This window comes from Pelophylax lessonae, assembly GCF_965119305.1.
Source record: "Pelophylax lessonae genome assembly, chromosome: 9".
Classification (NCBI taxonomy): Eukaryota; Metazoa; Chordata; class Amphibia; order Anura; family Ranidae; genus Pelophylax; species Pelophylax lessonae.
Genome location: NC_138776.1, coordinates 203,122,678 through 203,136,744, shown reverse-complemented (window position 1 = coordinate 203,136,744; position 14,067 = coordinate 203,122,678). Strand labels below are relative to the sequence as shown.

General features: G+C 44.5%; 1 protein-coding gene across 1 annotated transcript in view; it reads right to left on the bottom strand.

The window, feature by feature from the left end:
* Positions 1-14,067, bottom strand: part of LOC309562606 (DPY30 domain-containing protein 1-like) — a 40,250-nt gene that overhangs the window by 18,114 nt on the left and 8,069 nt on the right. Inside the window, exon 2 of the mRNA XM_082266860.1 lies at positions 7,773-7,938. Within this exon, the coding sequence (XP_082122986.1) occupies positions 7,773-7,919 (147 nt within the window). The 5' untranslated portion in view covers positions 7,920-7,938. The remainder of the gene's footprint in view (positions 1-7,772; positions 7,939-14,067) is intronic.

Sequence of the window (14,067 nt, the reverse complement as noted above, 5' to 3'; positions counted from 1 at the left end):
AGAGAGAGGCGACTCAAGAATGTTGAAGACATTAAGACTAGCACAATTGAGTTGCCTATGGATCACGGTCCTCCATGGCGGATAGGACAAACTTGTATGCAAGACAAACTTGAGAAGGAGCGAAATGATGCCAAAAATGCAGTTAGGGAATGTGTATATGAGATGAGAGACAAACTGTGTGACATTTATGAGAAATCTGTCAATGAAGATGACAGAAACAGTTTCACCCGGAAGCTTGAGGATACTAGGAGGCTTATCAGTGAGTCAGCAGTGCTTGACACATGCGTGCCTGGAAATCTGTGTCCCAACCCTAGGGTTGAAACAAGAGGGGGGGGTATGTGACAGGAAGTCAGGTAAATCTGAGAATGTAGTCACAGGAAGGAGATACATTTCCACCTGATTTAGAAAGTTCACTGATACTATAGGGTGTTGGCTGCAGAGAGAGCCAGCAGGAAGTTGAAAACCATTCAGCTGTTCAGAATGAGGAGATCAAGGCCTCTATAATTTGTCCAGAGAAAATCTATTGAGTGCTGCATCCTGACGCCATGTGGGTAGAGGACAGTCCTGTGTGCCCCCTGAAAGCTGTGAGCATGGGGAAGACCTCCTGAAGCGGTGTGCGCTCAGGAGGGTAAAAACGAGTGAAGACGTCTCAAAGGTGAGAAGACGAAGTGTTTCTGTGTGAAAGAAAACAAAGGGACATGTTCAATGGACAATGTTTGTGCTGTGTGAAAAGCAAACAAATGGACATTTGAGTGTCTGCTGTAGGATCAGCAGTGTCGGCCCAACAGTAGGTTGGGAAGACTTCTTAGGCAGGTTCCAGCTGTGAGAAGGTAGCCGCCCACAGAGGCAAGGATTTATTTTGTTTTATTTTATTTTGATGTTTTGCTGCATGCACTTGTTTGAAGAAATTGGAAGAATAAACCATAAACTATTGTTTTCAACCACTCCTCGGCTATCTCCCTGTGTGCCGACCCCCCCAAAGGGGTCACCCATACGCCTACCACCGAGCTAATCCCTCACAATATATATATATATACCGTATATACTGTAGATATATATATATATATATATATATATATATATATATATACTGTATATAGTCCATCTTGAGCCAGCCACACGTTACCAATTTTCACGTTGACTGCACAACAAAGAAATATAGCCCAAGCACAACAGCCATAATGTTGACCATACCATGGTTTGTACCTACAACACCCATAAAGGACATAGGAAATGTGTCATTGTTAGCATAGTAAGAGTCATTTACTTACAAGTAAAGAGTCATTACTGCCCTTTTTAATGTGTAAAATGCAGCTTCTCTGGTCCACTATGTGTGCTAACCTCCCATACCTACAGTGGGTACAGAAAAAATCACCCCCCTTTAAAAAAAAAGAAAATCACATTTTGTTGCCTTGCAGCCTGAATTTGCTGTATTTATCAGTGTAACTTGTAGCATTCTAAGTGAAAGGTTATAACACCAACATGTCAGAAAAAAATACAAATTCAAAAACAGAATCACTGAGTTGGAAAAAGGACCCCCCCCCCCTTGTGTCAGTATTTTGTTGAACCACCTTTTGCTGTAAAGTGGAGTTCCACCCTTAAAATTTTTTTTTTTCTATCCGCTTGCTTTTTTTTACCTGCAAAAGAATTCGATAATTAAAATGTCTTTTTCTTTTTACACTTACCTTGTTTTTAAAGAAAATATACTTACCTTACTTCCTCTTCCTCCCTCTGGGGACATGTCCACCGCCGTCATCGCTCCCAGGAATCAATGCGCCTGCAGCGGCTCCGCGCGTCAGTTCCAGCGCAGGCGCGTCATTCCCTGCTGAACAGCTTCTGGGCATGCCCACACCTGAGATGGCAGCGCTGGAGAAGAAATTTTCAAGGTATTTCTTCTAAAAGGTAAGTGTGACCTGGGACAGTTCAGAGGCTATCCATTGTGAAATGCACTAGCCGTAACTGTCCCGGGGGTATTTTTATCTAAATAGTTTTTTCTTAGCAGGAACTCCGCTTTAACCACTTGCCAACCAGCAGCTGCCTATATATGGCGGCAGGTCAGCTGATGGCTACATCCGCGATCGCACCCCGTTGAGAGAGAACAGCAGTCTGCTGTTGTAAACACAGCAGACCGTTGTTCTCCCAATCATCACAGGGCTCCTATTTAGGAAACACAGGTCCCTGTGATGATTCCATAAGCCAATCCCCCCCACAGTTGGAAAGCACCCACTAGGTAAACACTTAACCCTTTGATCGCCCCTGGGTTAACTTCCCTGCCAGTATCATTAGTACAGTAACAGTGCATATTTTTAGCACTGATCACTGTAGTAATGTCACTGGTGTCCGATCTGTCCGCCGCAATGTCGCAGTCCTGCTAAAAAAAAAAAAAAAAAAAACGCTGATCGCCGCCATTACTGGTAAAAAAGTAAATAAATAAATAAAACAGACATAAATCTTCCCCCCAGTTTGTAGACGCAATAACATTTGCACTAACCAATCAAAATACGCTTCTTGGGATTTGTTTTACCAAAAATATGTGGCAGAATACAAATTGGCCTAAAATGATGAAACCATTTGATTTTTTTAAAAAAATTTTATTGGGAATGTTATATAGCAGAAGGTGAAATTTTTTTTTTTTTTTTTTTCAGAATTGTCGCTATTTTTTTGTTTATAGCGCAAAAACATAAAAATCGCAGAGGTGATCAAATTTCACTAAAAGAAAGCTCTATTTGTGGGGAAAAAAAGAACATCAAATTCTATTTGGCGTCGCACGACCGCGCAATTGTCAGTTAAAGTAACGCCGTGCTGAATCGCAAAAAAAATGGCCTGGTCATTAACTGGTTCCGGACTGCCCACCGCATATATACTACAGCAGGCTGGCCCTCCTGCGTGAAACCGAAGAAGGGCTACATCGGTCGCACGCCAGCAGCTAGGGGGCGAGCGCGACCGAGTCCGCCCCTTGCTTACTGCATTATTACATGAGGCAGACACTTAAGCACCACAGTCACCACTCACTTTCTTTCACCATATTGCACTTCCTTTTAATATGGGGATGTGTGTGGTGCGTTTTGCAGGACCGCGGGGATTACCACCACAGCTCCCGGGGGAGGCACGTGCGATGCCCTGCGTCCACAGGACCGCACATTGCCAATGATAGTCCTCTTCGTTTTTGGCATCCGCTCCTGAAGAGTGGTATTAAACCACGAAACGCGTAGAGCTACAAGGATGTCATCAATTTTTCAACCATACTGGACTCCATTGCTACCCGATCATTTTTTAACGTTTACTTACCTCTTGAATGTTTATTGTATCTTTGTGTATTTTTGTATACCCAATTCAAACTAGGTCCATGACTGCTGCAGCAAGTTGATGATCCTGCATTCATTGCCATGTTGTACCCTGCAGATTATTTATAATACCGCAACAATGGAATAATAATGGACTGTGTGGTCTACATGGAGTGCCATTATTCACTATACTCTTGGTGTATACATATAATTTGTGTACCTGCATATATATCAGATACATCCATCCATCTATCCATCCATCCATCCATCCATCCATATATATATGATTAAAACCCTTGGATCATATATATATATATATATGTGATCCAAGGGTTTTGATTGTGTTGATTATACATGAATTGATATTTCACATGCTGTACTTTGTTAATTGCTGGTGTATAGCAATAAAATGTTTCCATTGCTTATATTTCCCAGCGTTTTGGTTTCCACCTCATCTAAAGTCCCAATCCTTTCCTCTATTCATTTTTTTGGGAAAATTTGTTGTTGGGCAGATTTAAAAACGCAAAATGCAAATCGCGGCAAAATCGCAGGTAAAAACACAATACTTGCATTTTGGATGCGGGTCCATTTAAGTCTATTACACGCAAAACGCAGAATTTTGCAAGAAAAAAAGTCCCCGACCCTTTCCTAAAACACAGAGGCACAAAAACGTATTGATGTGAACGTGTTCCATAGGAACCCATGTTAAAAAAAATTAAATGCATTTCTGCAAAAAGCATGAAAAAACGCATTTGGCCCCTTTCACACGGGCTTTCCGATCCGATCCGCCTGTCAGTTTTTCAGGCAGACCTGATCGGATGCTCCATGCACCCCTATGGGGCAGCGGATGTCAGCGGTGACATCTCCGCTGACACCCGCTGCTATCCGATCCGATCCTGTCTGTGAAATCCAGATGGATGGAAAACCTATTTTCCATCCATCTGGAGGATCGGATCGGATGAAAAAGGACAGGCGGTCCGTTTTCATCCGATCTGCTATAGAGGCGAGCGGGGATCTGACAGCTCCGTCTCTGCAAAGTAAGGGGAGTTGGAGCTGTCATCCGCCTGCTCAGTGGGGATCAGCGGATCGATCCCCACTGATCAAAACCAAGTCCGCCGGACAAAAATCCCATGTGAAAGGACCTGTAGTGTGAATGGAGCTGTCAGCGTCTGTTGGTAAAACAAACTAGTAGGTGCCTTTAATTTATTAATGATGTCAGTATGCACACTTTGGTTGACATAGCAGTTCATCTCTGTGGGAACTCGTCATGATGAGCTAATGCAATAATCTGTTCATTCCTAAATTATCATAACTGCCGAGGCATAGTCATCAAATACTTACGTTAACCCTTTCCTAGCTGAAAGCCAGTGACCGAGGCTAATGAAAGTTGGAGTCACTCTCAATTGCCTGACCTCACACACTGCCTACCAGCTCCTGACTGTGCATAACAGTATCAAATAAGAGAACCAATTGTGATGGATCCTGCTTAACATTTCATTGTGCATTTAAATAGAACTTAACCTACAATGTAAAATGTGCCAACGGCAGACTTTTTATTGCAGAAGAAACATGCTGGGCCCAATAAACGATCGTTTTTTGAAAATATATTTTTAGCGTACATGTGAGGTGCGCTTGAATAAAATAAAGCAAACAGTGCGCTAATGTTGAAAAGGATTTGCTACATGTGCACAAACAATTGGCAAATCGCAAATTGTGATTTTTTTTTCACAGTTTTGCCGTTTCTGCCCCCCATATACCAATATCTGCGTTCCAAGTGGTGCAGATATTAGCCGCAGATCTGTGCCTGGTCTGACCAGGAGTGGATCTGCACATCAGGCTGACTGTGCCCGACAGGACAGACGCTTATCAGAAGCAGACTGAGCCGTGGGGATGTTACCTCCTACCTTTACCAAATGCTGGTACACACTGTCCAAAAATCAGCCGGTGCAGCAGCAACAGGACAAATTTTGGCCAGTCTGTCCGTCAGTCTGTCTAACAACCGGCTTTTGTCAAAGGGACATGCTGACAAACCAGCATCCGATCAGTGCTCACAGCCAATGGCTGTAAGTGCTGATCAGTGCATTCTGGCAGGGTGGGGTGGTTGGAGGCCCACCATCAGAATACAATAGCACAGCATGGGAGATCGTTGCACTATCAGCGCTTGTGTTGGTACGGCGACCTCTCAGTTTTTTTTTAACAGAAAAAATAAACATTAAAATGTGCACTGGGCATAAAATGGTTGTAAACCCTACATATACCCAGTGAAATGATTGGCCTTGAGTGATACACAGAGATGAAAGAAAAAAAAATAAATCCTCTTACTTAAAGCGGTAGTATCCCCGTACAAAATAAAACCCCTGCAAGACAATGGCATAATGTGCTAGTATGCATTACATACTAGCACATTATGAAATACTTACCTTATAACGAAGCCTCGACACGGTCGCTCAGACACTGCTAAGGGAGCTCTCATGTTCCGGGTTCGGCGGTTCGGGCGATGTGAGCAGCCGGAGCCCCGATGGCGTCACTCCCGCGCAGTTCACTTTCCGCCGGACATTCAGAGCGCATGCGCTGCTGGTGTCAGGGTGAATATCTCCTAAACCGTGCAGGTTCAGGAGATATTAATTTTACCTACAGGTAAGCCTTATTATAGGCCTTATTATAGGCTTACCTGTAGGTAAAAGTTGAAAAGCGGAGCATACTACCACTTTAAGTTGCAAAAGTTTATTTGCAGTCTTTCAGAATTTATACAGCTTGACTGAGCTGTTAGAGGGGAGGAGCTAAAAATTACACTCTGCAGAGTTCAATGAGGAGAGCTAATTGGAGGGAAGGGACACCCCCACCCCCCCCCCTTCACATAGCACACAGGAACAGAGCTGAGGCTGTCAATCACAGGCTGTGTACTGGAGTTCCCTCCCCTGTCAACTTTTTTCTCTTGGTGTCAGGAAAACTTGTCAGAAGTAATGCATGCTGATAGCAGAGGAATGAAGCAGCAGGCAGAAACCACACTTAGTGCTCTTGAGACAATATAGAGGGATAGGCTTTGTTCAAATTTCATGTCTGAGGTTTACAACCACTTTAACTGAGCAAAAGGGGAGGAGGCAGCCAACAGGCTTGTTCTGATGAGGGTCTGGAGGGGCACTTACCACAGAGGGAGCAGACATGGGGGAGCTCAGTGCTGCTCTGCTGCCTGCACTTCTCCCCCCCCCCCCCCAGCAATCACTTCCTGAGAACAGTAAAGAGAGGAGAAGTATAACAATGAGCTGCTATGGGTCGCTGTATTGTTTCCAGCACTGTGACAGTGTGCCGGATGATCGCTGTCACTGTGCAATATGTATCTAATAAACAGTGCTTTCTGGCCGGAGCACTGCGCACATGTTGGTGCACACAGGATGTGCGTCATCCTGGCATGGCCAATCAAGATGGCGGAAGACCCCGGAGCTAGAAGAAGATGTTGTGAGCATTGCATAGCTGGAGGAGGCCCTTTTCACACAGACGCCGCCGTTCAGAGCCGCCTGTCAGTTTTTTTGGCGGATCTCAACGGTCCCCCCATGCATGTCTATGGGGCATCGGATGTCAGCGGAGACATGTCCACTGACATCCGATCAGATCTTTCAAATCTGGACGAATGGAAACCCTATTTTACATCTGTCAAGCAGATGGGATGGGATTGGATGAGAACGGACTGACGGTCCGTTCACATCCGGTTCCCCCATAGAAATGCTTGGGACCCGACAGCTGTGTCTCTGCACACAGCGTGGAGAACAGCTGTCATCCTCCTGCTTAGTGGGGGATCGGCGGATCGATCCCCCGCTGAGATAAACGGAGTCCGTCCGACGGACTCCATGTGTGAAAGAGCCCTTATAGTTACCTTTTTTATTCTTGCTTTCTTTAATCTTCCTTTTTTCTTTTATTCTCTTTCCTTCTCTTTCTTTTTACTATCAGCCCCGGTTCACACTTGTGCGTGTGCGGGGTTCGCATGTCATGTCGGAGCGCACTGCTCCTTCATTACATGCGATCAGCTGTGCGGTGCGAGTTTAGCCATACAAACTGTATGGCTAAATTCGCATTGCTCCTGCAGCAAACACGCACAGGAGGCATTTTTGCAGCCGCATCAGGATCGGATCGCACAGCGGTTCACACTTGTGCGATCCGATCCTGTGCGAACTGCACGATCGCACTGCGATATGCGATCAAACTGGGGGTGTCGTTAAGATTACATTGACACCCCCAGCGTATCGCATATGGCAGTGTGAACTGCCGGGGGTGCGTGTGCGATGCGGGAACAGGCTGCGAATTCGCAGCCTTCCCGCATCGCATCAGTGTGAACCGGACCTTATATGTAATAACTTAAAGTTCTTTGGAGTCTCATTTGTTCTTGCTATTGTATATTTCCATTGTTGTTTGAAACGTCCCTCTGGGAATTTCTTTTTGTACTTGTTTATAAATTTTTTTCAATAAAAATACAATTTAAAACAAAAAAGTTACCTTTTCATATTCATCTAAGTTGCTCCTATATTTGTAGATCCAGTGTGCCAGATAATGAATAGGGTCCACGGGTCTTTTCTCTGCTACTTCCGCCAGTCCCTCTGCAAGACATTTTCCTACACATCTCTTCAGGTATTCAGAATCCATTTATATTGTTTGTAGCTCACTGCAATGAAATAACAGACATTGTGCGTTTACAAACGCATTTCGGTTTTTGTAGTCCAGTATGTCATCATGAGCAATCAAAGGGTGCACTTGTTGGGCGTTTTAAACCTTCAAGGCCTCATTCGCAGTGGCACTCCCGTATTTAGCTTTTCTAAAATGCAGGAGATGTTCTCTGGGCGGTAAAAATAAAATTTTATGTCTCCCAGATTACTTTTACCTTTAACCACTTAAGCCCCGGAAGATTTTACCCCCTTCATGACCAGGGCCTATTTTGCGATTTGGCACTGCGTGACTTTAACGGACAATTGCGCGGTCGTGCGACGCTGTACCTAAACTAATTTGATGTCCTTTTTTTCCCACAAACAGAGCTTTCTTTTGGTGGTATTTGATCACCTGTGCGATTTTTTGATCATGCGCTATAAACAAAAAAAGAGCGTCAATTTTGCAAAAATAACAATATTTTTCACATTTTTTTATATGAAATTCCCCCCAAAAAAATGTAAAAATCAAAATTTTTTAACATTTTCGGCCAATTTGTTTTATGCTACCTATGTTTGGTAAAAAAAAAAATGGCAAAAAGCGTATTTTGATTGGTTTGCGCAAAAGTTATCGCGTTTACTAACAAAGGGAAAGATTTTTGTCATTTTTTTTTTTTTTTTTTTTAACGCATTATGGCGGCGATCTGCAATTTTTTTTTTGCAGTACTGCGACATTGGGGCAGACAGATCGGACCCTTGACTGACATTTTTGACACTTTTGGGGTTACCAGTGACATTACTGCAGTAATCAGTGCTATAAATATGCACTGTTACTGTAAAATTACACTGGCAGTGAAGGGGTTAACTTTTTTTTTTGAGAGGGAGGGGCTATGTGTGTGAGGTGTAGGAACAGTGATCAACGGTCCTACATAGTAGAACAGTATAATCACTGTTTCTACACAGGGGAGAATGACAGGCGGCTTGTTTACATTAGCCACCTGCCTTTCTCCCTCTGCAGCGACGATCACCAAGTGACCGGCGGACATCGGGTCCGCCGGTCACACGCGCGGGGGGGGTCCGTGACCACGCGGGAGCGCGCCTCCGGGGGCGCGCGCTCGCTCCCTAGACCCTCACAGGCTAGCGACGTAGATCTATGTCGCTCTGCCTGTGAGGGGCTGACTGCCGACGTAAATCGTCGTGCGGCAGTCGGCAAGTGGTTAAACCCGGTTCACATATGTGCGATGACAGACATCGCGTGTGACTCTGAGCGCACTGCTCTGCAAATGACATGCAATGTATGTGCGAAGCAAATTCAGCCATACAGATTATATGGCTGAATTCACATTTCATTCAGACACAACCCACACAGGACCCCTTTTTGGGTCCACACCAGAATCGGATCCGATTCATGTCCGAACTGACAGTTCGCACTGCGAAATACGAACTGATCTGGGGGTGTCGTTAACTTTGTATTGACACCCCCAGCGTTTCGGATATGGCAGTGTGAACTGCCTGTGATTTGAATGCGATGCGGGAACCCGCAGTGGATTTGCAGGCTTCCCGCATCGCATATGCTGTATGTGAACGGGCACTTAGAGTAGGTTAAGGATCGGTTCACACCATGCCTGCACATGAATCGCACAGAAATGCACATGTGGTGTGATATCAGCCCATTTGTTTTAATTGCGCTAAAATTGTACCGCATGACACCAAAATAGTGCACACACTACTTTTTAAACCGCACTGTAACTGGATCGCAAAGTACAAAAGTACCATGCGATCCGGTGCACAGCATTTGCAACCTGCATTTAGGGTATTGTTAAAAGTGGAACTTTATCCATAACAATTTGATAAAAAATAATGTTTTTAGCAAGGAACATACATTCCACATGTAGCACCCTCCTAGGTAGGTACTAGATAGAGAAAGTATCGTTTTGAATCCTGTCTGCTTACCAGAGGTATTGCAGGTAAACCTATATTGTTCTCTGCCTATCAGAGAGCAGGATCTGCTAGTGAGGTCTGCCTAATGTGCTCAGGTGCAACTTATTCTGTCTGCAGAGCGTTTCACACTGGTCCAATAGGGAGGCATGTTGGACAGTGGGAGGAAACCTGATAAATGAGTGCACAGGTATTTGATACAGCCCTGGTGATTTGGCAGAGAAAAGTGCCTCCTTCCATTCCGGGGTACTGTATAAAAGCCAGGAGTACATGTGCTTGGGGTCTTTCAGCTGGATAGCAGAGTCTCAGAGGGAGGGGGCAGTTGCCTCTTACTCTGTAGAGATGCCATGCGGCCAAAGGTAGGTAACCTGAGGGCCCGGAGAGTAGCAGCGAGAAGCTGAACCCAGAAGTCCTGTGAAGCTGACTGAGAGGGGAGACACTGGAGAATATGATTCTGCAGTACAGTGAAAACAGATGTGTCAAGGGGCCTGACCTGAGGGGGGCCACCCCTGCAGCTAAAAGAGTCAGTGGATGGGTGTCAGTAAAGGGGATGCTAGTGAGTGTCCTGAAGAGAATATAGTTCACCAAGTCTATTGCTGGAGTGAAAGAGCAAGGAGACTTAACCCTTTCCATACATGTGGCAGTATGTATTAAGCAGTGCAGCTGCTTCCACAAGCAACCTGGCAAGGCCAAGTGAGAGATGTCCTTATCCATTGTGAATAGTTACCGTTGTAGTATCCCACTATTCCCTTCTCCCATCCAAGTTCCAAAATAAAAACCCTAAAAACCAATACCCCTGGACTGTTTATTGTGTGACGAGCCATCGGGAGTAAGGAGGGATGTGTGAACTGTACCCCAAGTGACTCTGTGCTGGTGATCAGAGGAGGCCCAAGAAGTCATTATACAGCAAGCCATACGGGGACAGTGCTACACACAATAATAATTATGCTACCAAAAAGAGCTGGAAATTGCCCCCAGCATTGCTCTTCCTTCTCCTTGCTGGAGGCTACCATTTTGCTGAAGTCCAGAGCCCCAGTGTTCTGTCAAAATCTCCAACCAAGTCATTGATTTTGACGAATCACCTGTTTTCACAGAACACCTGCAGTGTATACGCTACGGTAGACGACAAGTTGGCTGTTTTGACAGAACACCGGGTATGGAGGAAAAAAGTTGCCACCGCCTCGGGGGCGGCCATGTTGTTGGTTATTAGCAAGCAGGCTAACAATGTTTACTCATTAAAGCCTGTACCGTAGTGTATACGCTGCCGGTGTTTTGTGAAAACAGGTAATTCGTAATTCGTCTAAATCTCCAATTACTGCTGCTGGAGAGTCACTGGAAGTGACGTGGTTGGGGATTGGTTTTGACAGGTTGGCTCTTTTGACAGAACACCATCAGTAAATTATAAAGGGGAACTAAACCCATTGATTTAAAGTGTTACTAAACCCACAACAGTAAAATCAGTCTGTATATGCACTAAAGTATGCTTATAAACTGTGGAACTTACGGGAACAATCCTCTGCATTGTGTAAAAAGGCTGTTAGCTCCTGTCTTCTCTGATCCTCCACTTCTTTCACTGTCCCCAATCTATCACTTGATAACACAGAGCCTTGGAGTCACTCTGAGCATTCTCATTTTAGTGTGTATTGCTAGAGAGTTTTTTCTTTTTCTTGGGAGAGTGCATGTTATCAGCACAAGGCCAATCAGCACTGTCCAGACTGAGGGTCACGGGTCCTGCAGCCTCATAGGACAGTCAGAGGAGGATGAAGCTTTAACCGGACACTGATAGAAGTCACATGACTGCTATATACTGCTTATGAGACAAGGTATTCAGCAGTTTATATTTACTAAAATAATTAAAATTCCATGTTCTGTGTGCTGTTGGAGACCAGATATAGTGAACACAGGGTCCTGGGTTTAGTAACACTTTAATGATTTCAAAAAAATAGTTACATTCCTGGAATGCTGGGATTGCTAACTGTCACATTTGCTTGTGTCCTCAACCAAAATGTCAAGGTATCAAATGGCTGGTGTAATAACTGATCACATATTCAGCACCATGGCAGTTGCAGATCAAACAGCAGCAGCTTCCTTGGTGGTAAACGATAAGAAGGCTTAATTTTGCTTAAAGTGGAGTTCCGCCCCCCCCTCCAAAAATTAAAAGTCAGCAGCTACACATATTGTAGCTGCTGACTTTTAATATTAGGACACTTATCTGTCCTGGAACCCAGTGATGTCAGCACCGCAGCGGATGTTTCCATCGGCTGCTGCCGCCGCCATTGCTAGTAAGGGAGTCTGGCAGTAAAGCCTTTCAGCTTCATGTCCGGGTCACTACTGCGCACACGTGAAGCACGCTGCGTTTGATAGTTGGCCTGGAAGCAGAGGGGGAAGTAGGGGGCCGAACCTCTGACTGACCTCGCTGCGGTGAGGTCCGACTGAAGTGGGGACAGGGTACCTTTTAAAAACAGGTACCCGCTCCCCCCTCCCCCCTGAACGGGGCAAAATGTGGCACTGGGGGGGGGGGGGTGAGACAGATAAGCGGAAGTTCCACATTTGAGAGGAACTCCGCTTTAAGGTCCCTTTCCCACTTGTACAACTCCAACTTTGACCTAACTTTGGATGGGTGCAACTTGGATACGACTTTGGCTTTCACCAGTTTTAATGGACAACTGTTACACACAAGTTGCATTGTATAACATTCAGGTATGACTTTCATGCAACTTCTGAGGGTTAACATTGAAGTCTGTGGCCCTCAAGTTGCATGAAAGTTGGACCAAAGAAATGTATGAACTACTTTGAAGTTGCTGCAACTTTAAGTTGCGTGAATATGAATGGGTATCATTGGAAAACATTGGGGAACGACATGTCGTGCGACTCTGATGTCCAAAGTTGCATGGCAAGCTGCACAAGCGTGAAAGGGGCCTAAGCTGTCAGCAGGTCGACCTCTACATATTTGGTAGTGCCTAAAAATGCTTATGGAAATAGAAAGCAACTGAGCATGTGCAGAGCAGTGTTAGACAGCGTATTACTGGATATTAAACAGTATAGGCACTTCTTTTTAATGTTTTATTTAGCTATACCTACAAAAATGGGCCAGCCTGAAGTGATCTTTATTTTCTGACTAAAGTTCCACTTCTACTTTCCATTGACACCCACCGCACATCGCAAATGGAGTGCGTTTTGAATGTGGTCTGGATCGCACAGGAACGCACAATGCGTTCCTGTGTGATTCATGTGCGGTCACGGTCTGAACCGGCCCTTAAACCTACATTAACACTGTGAATCACATTCAGGGAGGTGTGGGCAAACGCACTGTGACCTGCGTTTGGGGTATCGTTACACGATTCCATTGACACCCGCAGCAGATTGCAGAACACAGTGTGATTGCTATGCGATGCAGGGCTCATTTACACCAGATGCAGTCAGGTGCCTTTTTAAACGCAGTACAAATGCATATGCAAGAAAAATGAATGTATCCCAATGAGCCTAGTTTACAGCACTGGAGTGCTTTCTTGAGCATTTAAAATGCATGTTGCATTTTTCCACACCAGAATGCAATGAAAAGAGCATGAACACATGTAAACTCACTGAAAAGAGCATGAACTCATGTAAACTCACTGAAAAGAGCATGAACACATGCTAACTCACTGAAAAGAGCATGAACACATGAAAACTCACTGAAAAGAGCATGAACACATGTAAACTCACTGAAAAGAGCATGAACACATGCTAACTCACTGAAAAGAGCATGAACACATGAAAACTCACTGAAAAGAGCATGAACACATGAAAACTCACTGAAAAGAGCATGAACACATGCAAACTCACTGAAAAGAGCATGAACACATGTAAACTCACTGAAAAGAGCATGAACACATGCTAACTCACTGAAAAGAGCATGAACACATGCTAACTCACTGAAAAGAGCATGAACACATGTAAACTCACTGAAAAGAGCATGAACACATGTAAACTCACTGAAAAGAGCATGAACACATGTAAACTCACTGAAAAGAGCATGAACACATGTAAACTCACTGAAAAGAGCATGAACACATGTAAACTCACTGAAAAGAGCATGAACACATGCTAACTCACTGAAAAGAGCATGAACACATGAAAACTCACTGAAAAGAGCATGAACACATGCAAACTCACTGAAAAGAGCATGAACACATGTAAACTCACTGAAAAGAGCATGAACACATGCAAACTCA